This window comes from Sipha flava, unplaced genomic scaffold, assembly GCF_003268045.1.
Source record: "Sipha flava isolate LNK unplaced genomic scaffold, YSA_version1 103_pilon_pilon, whole genome shotgun sequence".
Taxonomy (NCBI): domain Eukaryota; kingdom Metazoa; phylum Arthropoda; class Insecta; order Hemiptera; family Aphididae; genus Sipha; species Sipha flava.
Window position 1 is genome coordinate 1,907,167 of NW_020271717.1, and position 20,844 is coordinate 1,928,010.

Genomic DNA, 20,844 nt, shown 5'->3' on the forward strand with positions numbered 1-20,844 from the left:
AATTATGACGTAAAGTATGCACTCCGAGTCGATACGTTTGAACTGTAGACAACAATATATTCGTTGGAATAATATTAATACGGTTAAAACGATCGTAATTAAAACGGGTTTATCGTTTCGATTCAAATGTGAGAAAAATCAAAAGAAGAAAACCACCAGATATACCGTACGTACGTAAAACGTAACATGGACATGTACACTGTATTATGTTCGGACTCCCATTGTCCAGGTAAACCGGTTATACGATCGCTGCCACATATTTTTTAATTAAAAGCTATTTGTGAGTCGCGCCGCCGCCGCCGCTTTGCCTTTTGGGACTCGTGAATCCGGAGACCATATTTGATTTTCATATATTTCATTAAAATATTATTACGTCGCGTATTGAAAAAAATAATAAAACGTGAAAATGGCGGCGACCGCGCGCGGCGGAGGAGGTGATCGTGATGATGTCAAAAAAAAAAAAAATCGAAAGAAATTTACGGAAAAAACCATATACGATATTATATGAAAACGTATGTAGTTAGTATATGTATACATATTCCGTACACAACACGACGCTGTTGGTCTAAAATTAAAAACTCTATTAATAATACGTTTAATTGATCGAATGCCAACGGAACGATGATGGTACATTTATAATAACGAGCCGTAGCCAACAACTATACCGTACGACTGCTAACCCGTACGCGCTCGGGCGCGCGTACGAGCGTTTGCAGCGTTTTCGTGTTGAACGCGAACCGGAGAAATATACCGGATAGTACGTATTTCGTTTTATTATTATTTTCGCTTCTGGGAAAGAGTGAGAGAGAGGAGAGAGAGAGAGAGAAAGAGTGAGTGAGTGAGTGAGAGAGAGAGAGACGGACCGACGGACGGACACCTTCCACGAATTCGACACACCCTCTGCCGCCGACGTCGGGCACATAATACGCGCGTAGTACACGTACCCCTGCGGTCGACGACGAAGACGACGCGGACGCGGACGACGACGACGTATGGTGTTGGAATGTGTAAAAATGTGGAAGAAAAAAAAAAAATAAAACACACTCGCTCGCTCGCGGAGAGGCCAACAACACATAAGGTCAACAGGATTCCATTTTTCCACTCTTGTGCGCCGTAGCGATGATGGCGCATATGTTGAACTGCTTTTATGTACAAGTAGTTGTCCCCCGCAGAGAAACATAATATACGTGTGCGTATAAAATATTTAGTATATAAACATATAATATACATACATCCGTGTATTCGTACACGTAGAAATATATTTTATATCGCATTATATAATCGGTCGCATTGTCTTCGCTCGTCATTATTGTTGTTATTGTAATTTTTTTCAAATTTCGTCAAGTGTACGAAAAACATCGTATCGTCGTCGGACCGAGCGGTTTCCCTACCCTCCTCCCACCCACCCCGTCACCCCGTACTCATTATTACGTGCGCAGGGTGTACACGAGTATACCACGGCGACATCCTGTTTAAGTAGTATTTTCACGGATCACGATGTCACAACCACCATCACGGTCCAGCAGTTCTCTGGCTCGTACGTACTATTAATATATACACCACGTGAAGTCGCGCTATTATACATTGGCCACCTTAAGTAATCGTTATAGTTTCTGGTCAGTTAAGTTTCGTTTTGGTGTCGTTTTTGTACACACCCGCCCGCGCGCGTAGTTGTCTAATTTTTTAGCGCAACGTCGCCGGCCCGTAGCGTCCACGCACCGCGCAACGTCTTCTTCCGTCGTTAATATCATTATTTTTAACGCGCCATATTATGATCATTGATGACGTGAACGGCGGCGGTGCAGGTAATACCCGATTTCCTTCCAGTTTGTAGTTACGCCTCATTGCGATTGATCTTTATATTTTTCGGTTCGCCGCGGAGTCGATCTCGCTACGAGGTTTTCGGAGAATTAAATAATAGTAATAACGCCTGTGTATAATGATATTCTTTATACACGTGTATCGTACGACAAAGAGACGCTGAACGCGTTTATTTTTTATTTTTGTCCGTCCGTCTCACTCACTCTCTCTCTCTCTCTCTCTCTCTCTCTCTCTCTCGCTCTTGGTCCATCATCGTTCTTCGCCCGATCGCTACGAGCTGGCCCGCGATAACGTTGACGAACGTTAACAAGCTGATCGGTCGTGTACGTGTACACCAGATTTTGTGTGCTGTTCACTTGACCGTGCGAACGAGACGACAGGGACAAACAGTATAAATACATTGTACACGCACTAATAGTTCCTGCCGTACACGCATTGTACGGCGGGCACGAATCTCGGGTACGTTATAGTGTTCGCCGTCGAGCGTTCGTTTCGAACTCGGACGGTTATATTGTGCGCGGTGCGCGAGATATTCAAGAAAAGAATTTATTCGGATCTCGAAGAATACGATCGTGTGAGATACAATGGCAATAATATAAAATAATAATAGTAATAATATAACGTTATGCACTTACCAACGAATCTACTTCAGCATCGGCCATGTAAAACGGTTTCTCTTGACGTATCTGAAACACACACACACAATGCCCGGTTAATTTTCACGTTGCATTAGAATATTATATTGTGCGCGGACACGCGCGGCGTAAGACTACGCGCGGTTCGGTTTTTCGTGATTTCGCCGCGCAGAGGTATTCTCGGATACATAATAATATGTACATATATATATATATATATATTGTTACCGGTGCCGCCGCTGTCACACGTTGGTTATTTTATGGATTGGTTGTTAAAAAGAACAGCAGGTAATAATATTAAGGCTCGACCGTAAGTCGTTTTTCAAATTTATTTCGTACGGATTTTTTTTTTTTTCCTCGCATTTTTCCATTTAGCCGCAGCAATAAGCAACGCAACAACAATGTAACTGCGCGCGTCGCGGATACGATATTTTGTAGTCAACCTTCCAGCCGGTCCGGCGTGCGGGCGGGCGGGCGCGCGCGCGCGGGACGTGGTGGCAGTGGTTTTACGATGCAATTAAACCCGTCGCGGTCGTTGTTGGGGCGCGCGCGCATATTTTTCGCGTCCGTCTATAAATATAATATATAAATGTATACAATACACCAGTGTATACGTGCATGAGTCTCTAACGTACACGAAATGTGCACGTCGGTGTGCGTAAAAAACAGCTTAGTGCTTACACGCGTAATCTTCGTTTTTTTTTTTTTTTATTATGCGTTTGTCATATTTTTTATTGTTTTATTATGATAAAAATCGGGTGTATTCGGAATTCTTCAACGTTTCCCTGACGGACGGAGCTCGTGTAATTAATTAGCATATCGTAATTGCCATTGTTACGCGCGTAGGTGTGTACAAATACATAATCCGTACGGTGGCGGCGAAGGCGGTGATTAGGCTAATGAAACAGATCTATAAATCTTACAATAATAAAATACGAGTACACAACCGGGGTGTTTAAGTAGCAATAACAATAAAAATAATAATGCTACGGGGGTAGTAGGAACAGCAGCCAGCATGCGACTACCGGCGTTTACGAGCCGTTTACATTTAAATGCCGTAGCCGCACGGCAGCGCGATATAGCGCGTTGAACCTGTGAGACATCGTTTCTTATTGTTAACGATGTTTTTTTCGACGGATTAATCTTGGAATAACGCCTCGATGTCATCTTTTTTTTTTTACGAACGTTATGATTTAACTACCGTTTCAATTCTAAATCGTTTATCGTATTGTTAGTTTATAATCGAACAATAATCAACAATGCGACCAAAGTTTGTGTTTTCAACAATTTCTGATGTGTCGCGTTGGCATAATATTCTGTTCTGATGACGATACGATATCTTCAATATCAAACATGGTGTACACAAACTTGAAACAACGTTATTACATACGTGTACAGTATTGTAACGCGCTTTTAATTATATCGGTAACACGTTTACTCGGCCATAAAAAAAAATATTAAATAAATGTGTTGTAACGGAACGCAATTGAAATATCAGAAAAGTTCTTATTGTAACTTGTTTAATTTAATTATAAAAACCGCTATATTATTTGAGTAAGAAAACAAAATGCATATAATAAAATGGTTTAATAACGTTTTCAATACCTAAACTACATGTACTTATTGTTATTGTATTAACGGTGAGAAATTTATGAACACAAAATTAAATTAATAAACTCATTATACCTTTGTCGAGATATTTTTTTTATCGTTGTATAATTTAGTACCTATTACTATGACGCCAGTGAATTTTAAATTATATTCAAATATTACACTGTATTATGTATTTTTACACAAAACTAATATTTTAATCGCTCGGAGCAACGTTTAATTACTTTTTTTTAAACAATCATTCTTTGTTTTTGTTATGCTGTGGAGTCAAGCGTAAAAGTATATTTATTATAATGCTCCGTACACGTACTAATTTAAATACGAAAATCTAAAATCTTTATTTTGAAAAATTAATATACACGAACATACTTTTACTTATTGTCATCGTTTAATATAGACTTATATTATATATTATGTATTTATTATTTTTAGTGTTGAGAAAAAATATTGCCAATCTTTAAATATATTTTAATACATTGTTCAACAAATAAATTATATTATATTACACTCTTTCTCAATACCGACTGTTGTTGTCCCGCAACGACCGTGGGATGTTGTGAAGAAATATGTTAAGGTGGTCTAATGGATTTTTTTTTCTGATATGCTATACACAATGTACCTTTGGTTTTTTTTTTTATCCCGGGGATCTTATTATATTACTACGGTTTAAAAAAAATTCAAAGATATACGACAACTACGGTATAAACGACGAAAAGTAATAAAAAAAATAAAAAAAACATAGTATTATTGGCGAAAACGATGAAAAAATAAAATACACAATAAAAATGTGTATATACATCACAATGGTCAACATTACATAAAAAAGAGGTATTTTTATTAAAAATGGTGAACTAAACTACAGTTTTAATACGAAAAATAAAATAATTGAATCAATAAGCATTATTTTAATAGTTATTGTAATTTATTGAAATGAAATTCAAATTATAAATATGTTTTATGTCATATAAATAGATCATAAAAACGATGATAGCGAATAAAAATTCATGGTACGTTCACTTAAACTTATAATTTGTTATACAGCCGCCTAAATGTCTTTATTAAGAAAAAAAACCGCATTAATCGAGAACTGCAATTATGGATATAGACGATGGACAAAGATCACTTAAACTTGAAAAAAATAAAACAACGATTGTATCGATACCATTAGTACATATTATCGTATATAAATATAGTATTTATATATTATACGTGTATCAGTCGTCATTCTCTTTATGAATATAACGCGTCGTTGAGATGTATAATATTTTTTTATTTATTTTTTTACCATGTTCTTTGGCTCGAATTCATAACTAAGAATATATAGTTGCTGTAGAAGTCTATAAGTATTATATTGATTTTCTTCATTAGTAATAACCAGTTTATAATATAAAACTTAAACCACATTTTACACGAATTCAGTTTTTTTATGAAAAAAATCACGAATCGTAATCGTTTTTAAATGTTAGATTATTTTATAGTATTAGCATTATATGAAATACTACAATGTCTCCTTCAGACGTAAGTGAACGACACTTATTATTATAATTAGTCATATTTTATCACTACCAACGTCCGTATCCGTATCCGTACGAAGATAATTTGGCCATTTTCGAATTTATAATTATTCTAATTATAACATCACGGATTGCGTACCTCTAAAACATTTACGGGTCAGTAACGAAGTGAACACAGGTACAAGCAATAGCAAAAAAATTAAAATTAAAACATCACTATTCCGTTTTTTATAGTAAATAATCACATCGAATCATTTAATTATTTTTACGCTAAGTAGTGTATCTATTATTGAATGCATAAATATATAATTTTTTTTTTTAAATTACAACAAAAACGGGTTGCGAATACGAAATAAACAGTTTAATTAAGATATTAGTTACTCCTTTTGAGCTATTTATTACCAATATAGGAATTAAAATATCATTAAATTGAAATTATAAATGATTTGATTTTCGTGCGATCAAAGCGTTAAAGAACTGTATAAATACAAAATTACATAATAATAATAATAATAATATAGCGCGGTGTTCGTAAATTTTAGTAGATCGGACGTCACGCCGTATTCAGCAATCCAGATTTGTCACGTTTTTATTTTATTTTTTTAATTCTTGTTTAATTGTAATAAATGCTAATGTACGCGCGCGCGCGATAATGACCGCTGTACAGGTAAACACACACATGCATGTATTAAAATTAGATGTGCGTCGTGAATCGATTCGGATTGTCCGTATCGCGTTGTATAATCCGTCGCGAAGCGAAAAACGCTCGTCCGCGGCACTCGATGAAATCTCGCATCAATTCACACGCCCATTCGGAAACGATAATAACTGCTGCTGGTGCTGTGTCTAGTGCAGTACCATCAGCTGTGACTGCGGCGATAACGGTAAACGCCCTATTTACGCGCTGCACAGTTCGCGTTACAATAATAACGTTTTAAATACGTTCGAGTCGCGCGATTCTCGAGACCGAAATCGTCGACGCGCGGATCGCTCGACGAGTATATTCGCACCGGTGGCGGTGGCGCGATAAAAAAAAAAAAATTGGGAGGGCGAAAAAAAAAAAAAAAAAAAATTGCCGTTTTTCGAGGAGGTAACGCGTTAACGCGCGGTATCGTTTACGTCGGTCGTCTCGCCGGGGCTAATATTATTTTACCGCGTACAATGTGTATTATTTGCGCGCCGCGCACCACGACGTAATAATAATAATAATAATAATAACGTACAGCCTAGTGTGCGTCTACTGTTACTACGACGGTTTACATTGTGTACTGTAGCGGTGTGAACGGCGTGTACACGACTATTTTCACTGGTACCAATGTTATACGTACGCGCGCACGCGCGTAGCAGCTCCGCCGCAGTAAAAAGTACTAAACAACCGGGCGCGAGCGGCGACGGCGGCCAAACCGCGAGTGCGTGTGTGCGATGGCCTCGCTTTAATTATCATATGATTTAATGCGTACGTGTGCGCGCTTGTGTGCGTACGCGTGTAACGCGCGTGTGCGTTTCAGCATCCGGCTGTTCGGAACCGCACCGGGGCGGCGGCGGCGGGGTTCCCGTGCACCAGAAATCGCGAGCTCAAGACCGATGACGCGCGCGTAACGTTACACGTATATGTTCATCTGCTAAACGCTCTCCTCCGAATCCCCCTACGATGGCGTTCGACAGTGCCCGAAAACTGTTTTAAGTCTAGTCCGTGTACCCGAACGTCCCCTGGCGCGTTAGGTTTTCTTTCCCCCCCCCCCATATTTTCTTTCCGGACGAGAAAAGAGCGCCCGACCGATCGAACGACCACTGGCAGCAGCACAGCAACGCGCTAACGTCAATAACTGTTGTTAATATACAGTCGGGTCGCGACAAATCGAAAAACTTGCCAACTCGAACTGTGTTCTATTCCTCTAGAAAATTCTTCCCCTATAAATCAGTTACATAACTCGAAGCGAATTTTTATCCCCCTTCAACTTCGAGTTATCGCGACTCGACTGTATTGTTATTACGTAGGTTAAGGTCGGTTTGTCCATCGATCTAAATGTACATATGTATATATATATATTTGAATATATGTTTATGCGCGCACGTATTACACGTGATAACGAGATTCGGAGAGACCACTGTTGTTGTTGTTGTGATACGCGGTCGATGATATTACCGCATTTTATGTTTACGCGCCGAGGACAGACAGAATACTGGTGTGCACGATATTTACTGCTCCTGTAAACAAATGCGGCAACACTTCGACGAGCGCACCGCGTTGTTTTGTAATGTAAGCGCGCGAACACTCGATCTAAAACGATAAGTCGAATTTCCCTTTCTTCTCCTCAACGCACACGCACCCCAAACGTAATGCATTATACATGTTATTATGATTATTATTATTTTTAGGTCAAGGAATTCAACGCATCCCCGTACACATTTTTAATGTATACAAAAGTCATATATTGAACACACGCACGCACACATGCATAGCACAACGTACATATTCGACACGCACAGTAATGCGATTAACCCGATGCACCAGTGGTGTGACTGTGTGTGAGCATAACGATGATGCCGACCTCCCAAAAAGACGATAGAGAGCAAAAAAAAAAAAAAAAAGAGAGAGAAAAAAAGAATCAAACATAGGGAGGATTCGTGGACCCAACCCTAAAACCAGGGAAGGTACAGTGCGCGAGAAGAAAAGAACATGCGTGCATCTGCACAGCAGGCAACAACAATCAGCCAGCCACAAGGTAAAAAGAACATTATAATATAAAAGAGGGAACGAGAAGTACGCGTATAGAAAGAGAACGAGAATTTATGTGTTGCCACCTTAACATACCTGTACTAAGGTAAAAACGTGAAGAACCAGCGAAATACCGCAGAAATGAAATAAGAATTTCCTATGGCACTACCATAATATTCGTGGGGCTGCTGCAGTAACACAAAATAATATTATTTTTAAATACGCACGATAAGATTATTTAACAAAATACTCGATTGTTTTACATATTTCTTTGAAGATGAACTTAAACTATTTATTCAATAAATCGTCAGATTTTATTTCTTTGAGAATATCGTACACACATTTTTATAAATTAAACGAAAAAAACTGCATAAAAAATATAAAAAAATGCACAAAAAATAACATTGTACGATAGAAAACAAACACACACACACACACACACACACACACACACACACACACACACACACACACACATGCTATGTGGTCAAAATATACTTTTATTCAGTGAAGTAAAAAATAAAAATGTATTTTTATAAACAATTTGTAAGATTAATGAAGACTATACAGAAATAACGGGGGATAGTAAATATGGCGGCAATAAATCACATCGTTAATCGTTGTACAAAATAAGTGGCATGGTGGAGGTAGACTAAACAAGGTATACTCTATAACCGTGTTGACGGTTATCTAATGATGCATAGGGAAATGTTTAAACAAGATTATACTGAACAATTTTCGAAATGAACATTTCAAAAGACTATGGTTTTGTAGTGTAATCAACTTTTATTTTTATTTGCGTAATAAACTTGTTTTAATTATTATTGTGAAAAATATGACTAAACACGAATTAATTAACAAAAATTAAAGCTATATGGCTTAGAAAAACATGAAACTATAAAAGTATTCTATTTGTTCGTGGCATTCACATAAAGACTGAAATTTTGTATTTCTACACACGAATACTCTGTTAGATAGCAGTTGATTATCAACTTTTGATTTTTGGAATGTATCCACCGAAACTAATTATACGCTTGCACGTATGCTGTTCTAAAAATATTTGTATATATCTATATATATTGAGTATTATAAACACTGACGAAAGGTTGCACGACTTAAATAAGTATTAACTAGAATTTGTTTATGTGTATATGTAACTAAAATATAAAATACTAAAATTGACAACTAGGTTTTTTAATCGATTTTTTTCTATAGACAAGAGAAAAGTATGCGTTTATTAAAATAGTAGTTCGAATTATATCTTCAGCACTATAATGTTATGAATCTAATATCTGTACCAGTGAAGTCTCATTTAGGTGCACACTCGATAAATATATTAAGTACAACCATTACACGTTTTAAATTATTTGGATAATAAACAAAAGGCTCGTGAAAGTAAATGCAATACACGGCTTAAAGTACTGGTATAAAATGTTTTAAAAAAAAAAACATTTCTGTAAGTTATAATAATAATAGCAACAACTAAGACAAGTTTATTCGTCATCTCCTTTTTAAAAACACCAACGACATTATTACTATCGTTATTGTTATAAAAAATATATATATACGTAATATATATATACGTAATATATATATATATATATATATATATATATATATATGAGTTATGAACAACATTCCAAGCAACAACGTCAGTCGGACCTCTTATTTATATGTATATATATAGATACGTATACGCGCATATTATTTTTTTTTTTTTACAATTTTTTTTTTAATAATATTGTTAATATTTTATTTGTTTGTTTTATTTTACCGAACACGGTAGTAAAAATTAGGATCTATTAATATTTCTTAAAAACGTTTATTTCAAAATAATTCAAAAACAGAGTTTCGTTCCAATTATTACAACAAATAATTACGTATTTTAAACATGTATTACACACACACACACACACACGTCACAATAAGTATTAAGTAGGTACATGCAAACGGCGGTGCAATATCATCACTTCAACGAGCGTGTTAAACAACACGATTAACGCACTCCGGTTATATAAATATTTTACATTGGACCACGTGGTTATTGTTTCGACGATCGAAATCATAATATATTACACTTAAATTAATCGAAAGCACCTATCTGCGCGTCAAGTACACCTACCTATTATACCTATTTATATTATTATTATTATTATATGGTAGTCGTTTAGGGGTTGTCTATTGCGACGCGGTATCTATCGTTCATAATATCGTCACGTGCCACCACCACCGTTGTAGGCACTACCGTTAACTCTTGGGTATCCGCCCTAAACGATGCGAGTATGTCGTCGTGTTTTTGTAATATCTATAATTATACGGACTAGTACAAGTATTACGGTGCGATGGCCCTGCTATAAAATTACACACACACGTACACACGGTATGCAATCACGTAACACGGCAATCACTACCGCTAAACGACACGACCAGCCCATTTTTTTTTTCCTTCTTATTTTCCCCGTACAGATCGAACACATAGTCTTTTATCTAAACGGTACGCGCGCGCCTCGTAAAACGCGTGCAATATACTGCGCCAAAATAGCCCAAGGGTCCTGTTCACCACTACACGTATATATATATATATATATACGTGTATAATACACACGCACACTCACGCAAAAATACATACGCGCGCGCGGGCGTTCGTTTTTCCCTCGCATTACTGTTTCCTATAAGTGTAAAGCACGCACACAACACCTTCACCGCCTCAAAAATACAATACAAATTATTTTTCTCGAGGGTTGTACACAATAATAATAATAATAATAATAATATGTAATGCGATGGTGGCGAGCCCTAATAGCACAAATCGGTAAATTGTTTGTTTTTTTTTTTTACATCACTACGCGAACGGTATAAGTAATACTATAAGTTAATAGTACTGCGCGGCGGTATGGTGTATGTGGGTGGATGTCGACGCGACCGGGCGTTAATCTAAATTATTACATTATAAGGAAGGGAGGAACGAAATATCAATCAATATATATTATGGGTACGGGATAAAAATGTAGAACGTCACGTGGTGAGATGTATCCGAAAAACACGTACACGCGCGCGCGCCTATGGAAAATAACAAAACAACTATGAACGCGCGGAAATTCTATCCAATTGCAGTACGTTCTCGAATCAAGTGTATAAAATGTGTATTGCGTACGGTTCAAGTCGACCAGAAAATTTAAATGTTTACCTGTTTGGAGAATACGGCGATGTCTTCGTTGAAGGACTCGGACGAGCACACGTCACCGCCCGCTACGCCTGGATCCCGGGGCGTGCACGTGGCTAGTTCGCATTTTTCAAATATTAATGCCAGAAGCGGGAACAGCGGGTGCCTAAAAAGGGGACGGTAAAAAAAAAAAAAAAACATACGACAATTAATACACAATAGTGCGAGCATTAATGTTCGATAAATAAGAAAATATTAATGTAAGTGCGGTGCATTGTTGTTGTGTATATTAATCATACCAATAATATATCGCTGCCGCAGGTAGTATCATCACGCTTTAAACGCACGGAGGCGGTCAAGAATAGTAATGCACAGTGCGGTGAACACGAATGACTTGATTTAAATTAACGTCGAACACGCGAATCGCGACGATTTTTTTTTTATTTTGTTATTTTTTCCAAACCCTTCCGGTAACATACGAGAAAGTATGTAATACAACGGAATTCGATATACTCCTGGCTCGATATGGAAAACAATTTTTAGGCTACACGTATCATATTATACGTCCTAATATTTTCCACGTTGTCGCGTCAAAAAAATAATATAACAATATGGGGAGACGTTTAAAACGTAATTTTTAGAATATAAAAATTCGACTATCGCGTGTATATATAAAATAGATAATTACCAAATAAAAATAAAAAAAAAATGAGAAATATAATAATGATCGTAAATAGGTACTAGACAGAAATAATGTAACATTATGTATATGGTACCCACAGACGAAATATTTCAAGCGATACGATAAACATACTAAATAGTATTATTATAATAACATGGATACGGTTCCCCGGAGGCTTATTCTCATAACCGAAATATAAAAAAAAAAAAAAAAAATACGAGCGGAAAGCGATGGAAACGGTCTTATTGAGAAAACCACCACAATCTCACGTGTTTTTATCGCGTTTGGTGTGTTCTTCGAGGGAAAATAACAAATTTAACTTGCGAATACGTGGGGTTCCTGCGTTAATCGTCGTGATTCGCTGCAAATGTACGGAAAAATTTCTAAAAATTTTATAGCGTTCAACCGTTAATTTAAAATAAAATAGGCACCGTAGTATAAACTTTGAGTTCGACGGGTGCCGTGCAGTAGGCGCCGAGCGTATACCACCGGACTGCTTCAGATTTTAGACACTGTGAGCCCTGAACGGCTCGACAGCTCGACGAAGCAAAGTATATCGACAACAGAGCAAATATTGTTACGCGTTTTGGTTTCGTAAAACGTTTATGGAATATAATTGATCAACGGTCAGGGAAATCTTTCGGTTTTATCTATATTCACGTAATGTGCGGGACGACTTACCCGTAAATAGAATCCTTGTCGCGTTTCTGAGCTTCGGGCACCACAACCGATGCGCCGCCGGACGTGTGATTGTTGGCGGGCGTACCACCACCGGCGGCCGGCGACACATGGTTCGGCGGTGTGGCAGCCACTGCGGCCGCGGCCGCCGAATGGAACATGGACGACACGGGGTGTTGCTGTTGCTGTTGCTGCTGCTGGAGGTGCGCCGCTTGCTGATGATGGTGGTGGTGCTGTGCAGCTGCGGCCGCGGCCGCTGCTGCCGCCGCGGCGGCCATGTTTTGGAGGCCCCTATGGGCGAGATGCTGTTGCTGTTGGTGTTGGTCGTACATACCGCCGGTGCCGGCGAGGCCCAGGCCACCGGGCACTCCACCGCCGGGCACTACGCCGGGCGGCACTACGCCGTTACCAGCCGCAGCCGCTGCGGCCGCTCCGACCACTGCGTCCATGTACTGTTGCTGTTGTTGTTGCTGGTGTATTCCCGGTTCGTCGTACTGCAAAACCGAAAAGGAACGCGCACACACAAATACCACATACGCTTTAATAAGGTAAGCTAATAATTTTAATAGTTATAGTAATAATCAATTATATTAATATTTAAAAATAATATTTATGTTAAAAATAACAATTACAATAATAATAATAATAATAATAATAATAATAATAATGAAATACATGACATACAACAATAATAAAAATATTACACCAAAAAGAGCTGAGGTAGATGGGGATCATTAGTCTTTATTATCATCATTGTTATAACAATTTTTTTATTGCGATACGGATACAAATCAAGCAATGAGTTATATAATCTTAACGTTCAACACGATAATATTTATTATTGGATAAAATTTTCGATAGTACAATGTACTACTCATCATTCCTTACACTAAACACCTATTAGTTATAACAACCTACGTAGGTTACGTTGCAAACTTTAACTATAAACTGTACTAATTTACAGTCTATAAACTTGAAACACTAATTGTTGTATATTGGTACACATATTATACTTAAGAACAGATTTATGGCTCCAATTCAATCAAAATACTCTGTAGGGGAATAAATTACGTTGAATAATTTTGTTTTATTGCATTTTTATAATATACAATTAATTCAATATGATACCCGCGGTACGATAAGTTATTAATAAAATAATGAAATTTTATGTTTAAAAAATACTAAATTGATAATATTATTCAAAAACGCTTCGGAAATATTTCGTTACAGGTTAAACTACAACTCTAAAACTTACACAGTTTGTAACATACATATAAATAGGTGAGTTAACTGAACTTGTAATCATTGTGCAGTAGTGATTATGGTAAGCCTATATTTTTATAATTAACCAACCATAAATTATCCATAACAATATAAAGACAAAAATTATTATAAAAAATCTGATACTGTGTTTTATTTACATATAATTATTATATCATAAAATAGTAACGTAAAATTCCTTTTAGTTATACATTAGGAATTTTTTTATGGCATACATTTAATATTTTAGGTTTTTTATTATTTTTATTTATTTTTCTCAGTTCGTTATTTTAAATATATTAGACGATTGATAATCTATGGTGATTTAGCATTATTGATATGAGTGGAAAAATATACAATAAAAATATTTATGTTTAATGTTATTTCTGAATTTACAAATGTGGGTACATGCAATTAAAATTATAACTTTGTGTTATAATATATGTATAATATACCTACATAATATTTAATAATAAAAATAACAATTTGAATGTTGCAACAAATATTGAGTACATTTAGGATTGTATAGCTTTGGAGTTCATTAAAATGTGTTACAGAATATAATAATATTCTTCGGTAACTAAAAATGTTATGAACGAATAAATATGATTTCTGATAAAACGTATTAATTATGGGTAATAATTTCACACATAAGTGAGTTTAATAGTTTTAATTCAAAAATGAAAACAAGGAGTTATTAAGTAAAATAGCTTTAATTCAAAATGAAATTCACTTCCATAAGCTGTGTAATTATTCTACGTATCTAGATAATTTTATTCATGGCAATATTCAATCAGTTATATTCTAATGAAATCAAAAATCGAATAAGAAAAATATTTATAAAGATACTACAGATATACTATACCGCCAGAATTATTGTTACTTATCATCAGAATTTTATGCAATTTAAGAGCAAGATGAAATGATTTTTGTTGTTATTCAGAACGGTTTCGGTTATGAACAAGTTCTTCTTCGTGATCTACATCGATATGAAACGATTTCGCATGAAATACCATCACGCACAATTAAAACGTCGAAATATTTTGATCGATTGATGATAACCCGGGGCCACGTTTATAATGATTTATTATTATTTCAACGATTTCGTAGAAACAGAGCGGTAAAAATTAAGATTAGGTAATATTATAAATAATAATTAATTAGATGACGACGAATTAAAAAATAAACCAAAGGCGGCTGTGGCGGCGGCGATTGCATTTAGAAGTTGTAATTGCGCCAACGAGCGGTCGCGCTCACCACATCAAAGGTTTTACACCAGCTTTAGTCATCACGGCTGCTATTAACTATGAATTATAACAATAATAATATAAAAAATAATAATTTCCTAGAATGTTATATAACCTAAACTATTTTTCTTCGCTCCGAAACGATCGATTAATTATGCAAAGTAATCATTGTTAATTATTTTGTAATACCAACGGTCTAATTATCTTATTGCCTATTAAATACCTATTACCTATGTGTATTTTTCGGCCGATAAACAAAGTTAATTCGATAATAATAAGAATTAAAGTATCGCGTTTAACCTGTATATCTTAATCACAAAAAATGGTTTTATTGATTTTATGTATTTTATTATTTTGGCGCAATACAATGTTTTAAATGGGTAGATGATTATGAAAAAATATTTTCAACTAATTTTTTGAGACGATTTTATGATGTTAGGATATTTATAGTCAAATATTGAATACGTTTTAATAAATTACTGTAACATAAATATTTGAAGAAAAAAAACAAATTCAAAGGAGTAGAGAAATCATATAGAATCTGCTTTTATAAAAATTATTATTATAATATAATACGAAAACATCAATGGATTCAAACGATATAATATCTATAACATAAAACATTTAGAAAAAAATTAAAAAATAATTTTTTTGTTTTTTTATGAAATAAGATAAAACTTAATGTATATAGCAAAAACGATAAATTACATTAAAAATATCAATGCCACAACCTAACGATTTTAAAACATTATAACTACAAGACATTTTTTTTTAATTTTTAGATTGAATATTTTTATTGATAGTATTTAATAAATAATAATTTCAATGGCATTAACTTTAAATTAGATATTTTTACATTCATTTCATTTAAAAACAAATATAGTTTTTATGTAAATAATGTAAAAGGTTGATTTCTATTCAAAATAATAAATAATTAACTAGCATATTTTGTCATTATAATGTCAAACTGGTTAGCGAAACACTAGAGATTCGTTACCATAGACTACTTTTATTCACTTTAGACTTTGATTTATAATATTTAATTATTATGCCAAAAATATTTAGATATATTAAACATGTTATGTAAAACATGATTCTTGATAGTTACATATATAATAAATAAACATTGTGGATATCAATTTCGATTACACAATTTTCTTTGATTCAATCAATTTTTCTGAAATTATTTTTATAAGTATATTAAAATTATTTATTTAAAGCCAATGAACTATCAGTGAGCAAATTGTAATGATATTTGTACATATATGTAAATATCAATAAAAAAGTATATTATGTCTAATATGATTATCTTACGTCAATATCTGAATTTCAGAATATCACATTTTATCGGCGAAAATTATTTATCGTATAATAAATCGAAATTAAATATTATTTATTTTATTTCTACAAAACAGAATATTATAAGGTCTCTAATTAAAATTCAAATATAAACTATTTCGTAATAACATTTGAGGACAACAAAATTATTTTCAAGAAATGTCACTTTAATATTCTCCGACGTCAATAACGATTTCAATAATTCAAACACATTACTTGAATAACAACAAATTATAATCCGATGAGGATAGATTTTTAATTATAGGTATCGTTCACACCCATTTTAAGGTAAAAGATTCAAATCTTAATTCAATTAAATTATTTTAAGTTTTTATTAATTAACGATGTAATAACATTTAAAAAAAATATTGCTAAATCCATATGGATATTATGAATATAGGAAAATACATTTTTCCTGTATAAATATTTATATTATTCATCAGTACGACCGTTTAAATATAAACTATAAGTCATAAAAAATATTTTACTTAAACATTTTTCAAATATAACATAAGAAAATTTCTATAGCTCTAAACTATGTATTATGGTCATGTAATTATGTAAAATAGATAGGTAGATAGGTAGGTTAGGTCAACAAAAGAATTGAAGTTTAAAAAATAAAAAATTGAATGTAAAATTTGAAACATTTGAAAAATAAAAAGACACCGATTATTTAGTATTAAAAGTATTAACGGAATAATATCAATTAAAGTATATTAATTTAACGCATAGCTATTCGTATAAATACTTTATTCAAATGTCTTAAATCGAAATACATTTTTAGTGGTATAGTTTTCTTATATCGAAAAAATGAGTGTTTCGCGCTAGCTAAAATTAAGAATAAAAACTAAACTAATATAAAGTAAAATTCTCTAAAATACTGTACAGTTAAACTTATATTAATTAAAAACTAACGTTTGATTAGTCATTTAATCGTAGTTCGGTACTTATATAGGCGACAAAAAAAATAAAATAATTTAAAACTATATTATACTTAAATGTCTCTAAATGTATTTTACATGTCTTTGTGTTAAAAGACCCATAATGACAGCAAATAATTCTTTTAACACAAAACATTGTCGTCCACACGTTTTAACGTAAGTACGATTAATTTACAAAAATATTCAACGAGCACTATATTTTCTTGTTGGATAACCTAATATCAGCCACGTATTCATTCGGGCGAAACATTCAAACGAACAACGATTTATCGATTGTCGATCGTAAAATTAAAACGTTACGTTTAAACGAAGACAAAATAAGTTCGCTGGATTGTGATTTGAAATAAAACACGAAACGCGGTTCGTATAATTTCCGTACAACAACAACAACAAAAATTCAAGAAAAAATAATACACACTCGCGCACGCACATACATTATTCCGGGCAAAATGTGTTGTTGTTTTTCGATCGTTTTGTATTACTCGTAACGTACACGGAAAATGAAAACTCGTAGTATAATTCAAGGTGCACGCGTTGAAGTTAGCGGCTGAGGCTGCGGCGGCGGACGGCGTTAAGACAAAAGTGACAAAATAACGAAAAAAATAAAAATAACAAAAGCCACATGGCCTCGGTCGTATACACGCCAGCACTTCAAAGGGTACGCAGTGAGATTGTATAACGCGCACGCGGTCCGCGCGTACACAATATCGTACGGTGAATAACACTAAACACATTGTACGCGAGTTGTCGCCCGAACTTATTATAACTGTTATTTTATCTGTACACAAATTATATACGTCGTGCGTTTTATTATTATTTTATTACATGTCGACGCGGCTATTTCGTACGATAACACCGACGTGCCCCACACACACACACACTCACACACCGTCTACCCCGGAACCTATGAACCCGCACGGGGACAGCTCCTTATGTTGCGTTAATAAACGATCGAACGCGTTACTGTGCAGGACAGTTTTACCATACGGGCTTTAAAACGTAATAGTTTTGACGAGAAACTTCGAACGTACCCGGCGGCGGTGTGTTAAAGAGATTTATAAACCTACGGACGAACGCCGCCGTTGCAGCATACCTCAGCGTGGGCTCTCGTTCCACGCGACGTGTACGAGTATTATAATTTACCTCACCGCAAGAAGACGCTATATACACGGAGAACTCTTAAGCACGTCCATTATTGGTTTTCATTATTTTTACTATTATTACTATTACTATTACTATTACTATTATTAATATTATTATTATTATTATTATTATTATTATTATTATCATTATTATTACTACTTGGTACAGTTGCTGATAACCTACGACACGGTTATATTACTAATAACTTAAATATAAGTAGATTTATAAAAACGCACGGTAATACATACATAAACACTCACCCTGGGTTGAGCCATGTTTTCAGACGAGCCGCTGCTGTTGCTGCTGCTGCTGCTGCTGCTGCTGCTGCTATTACTAATGTAATTGTTTATCGCCGTTGTGGCTGCTTTTGTAAACCAACAGCAGACCGTTTAAAAACTATTGTTGTGTGTACAAGATCACTGCAACGGGCTTAACACGAGACTGTGTTGTTTGACGTCCAGTGATTTAGGTATTCACACACACGCGCCCACACGCATGTGTATACGTGCAATACACTTTAGTGATATTATTCTTTGTTTGATAGGAAAAATTGAAAAATAATTGTTTGAAAATTAAGTTGCAACATCAACAGTAAAACGGCGTGAACGTCAGTAATTCAAAAATCATTGTAAAATGTTGTTTACGTTAAGTGAAATGATACATAAACGTGCAGGTCGTGGCTGCTGCTTGAGATTTCAAAGATTTCAAAAAAATTTAACAAAACAAAATTTTTTTTTTTTTTAATTTAAAACGAGCGACGGCAACTCGTGTCTACGTGATTGTAGTGAACGGTAATGATTGACAATCGGCGACGGCGGTTATTATCTTTCGCAAAGCGGTGCATTAACAACAACGGCGGCGGCGGCGGCGGCGGCGACGGCGACGACGACGACGAAACGATAACAACGTAGGCCACTACTGTTGTTGCTGCTGCTGCTGCTGCTGCTGCTGCTGCTGCTGTTGCTCGTGCTTGTGCTGCTCGCGCTGTTCGTGCTGCTGCTTATGCTGCACACCAGCTGATCGGGACGTCGCATTTCGGCGCGCAATACGTGCAGCGATGCGTCGGCCGTCGTACGCGATGCCTCGGCAGTCCCGTCGTTGTTGTCGTCTCAGCAGCAGCAGTGGTGATGGCGGTGGTGGCGATAGTAGCGGTGATACCACCGGACGGTAATCGCGGTCTCGGGACTCGGCGACGATCGGCTATTTATCGTCCCGAGAACTCGGTCGGTCGGACGACGCGCGCGCGCGCGAATCGCGTACACGCACTGGCGCGCGGGTGTGATGAGCGTACCACTTGAAAACGGACCGCCGCAGCACCGGAGTGGAACTGCGCGACGTTATTATTATTCGGCTTGACGGGAAACTTGAAAAATTTGAAAAAATTTTTTTTAAAAAAAAAAAAACGGTCCGCACGACGTGTACCGCCGAAAACACAACACACCGCACACTCAAGCGCACGCGGTTTTTTATTATTTTTTTTTTTTTTTATCTTCTTCTCTCCGATCGTATTATCACTTTCGGTCCGTTCTTCTCAAAATATATATATATATATATGTATAAATTTATATATACATATATATATATATATTGTTATTATTATTGTATTTCAATGTACACGGGCAGCTGATCGCAACGGACGAGCGCGCGCTACACACGACGAGTCGAATACTAAACTGGACGACGGACCGGCTGTGTCGCGTAGTGGCTTCGGCGGCGACGGCGGCGGGCCTGCGTGTGCGTACGTACGTGTATGCGTGTGTGTGTGCGCGCGCGCGCGCGCCCGCGTGTTTGTGTGTGTGTGTGTGTACGCGGCTTCGGCGGACGTACAGAGTGCGCGCGCGAACGGTACGCGGTGGCGGTGACGGAGACGGCAACGCTGTGGGTCAGGTCGGGGCGGCGGCGGTACGAGGCTTCGCGCACGCATGTGCTCGGGCTCACGGTGGGCGCGGCCGGTGCACGTCGCGACCGCCCATCGCACCGTGGTCACGTGACAAAAATGGAGCCTCACCGCCGCCCGTGCCGACCGACCGTTTTACGGCGCGCACTGATCGTCCGTCCGTCCGCGCGGTCTAACCGTCCGCAGCGACGGCGG

General features: G+C 36.1%; 1 protein-coding gene across 3 annotated transcripts in view; it reads right to left on the reverse strand.

Annotated features, from left to right (window-relative positions):
* LOC112682406 (homeobox protein homothorax) overlaps nt 1-20,608 on the reverse strand; it is a 101,619-nt gene extending 81,011 nt beyond the window's left edge. The window contains exons 1-4 of one of the 3 annotated variants that reach the window (XM_025553008.1): nt 19,001-20,608; nt 12,827-13,317; nt 11,488-11,629; nt 2,457-2,507 (exon numbers count right to left, since the gene is read on the reverse strand). In XM_025553008.1, coding sequence (XP_025408793.1) covers nt 2,457-2,507; nt 11,488-11,629; nt 12,827-13,317; nt 19,001-19,027 — 711 coding nt within the window. In that variant the 5' untranslated portion in view covers nt 19,028-20,608. The remainder of the gene's footprint in view (nt 1-2,456; nt 2,508-11,487; nt 11,630-12,826; nt 13,318-19,000) is intronic. The other 2 variants (XM_025553017.1, XM_025553000.1) reach the window with 2 other exon arrangements.
* Nucleotides 20,609-20,844: the final 236 nt, after the last annotated feature.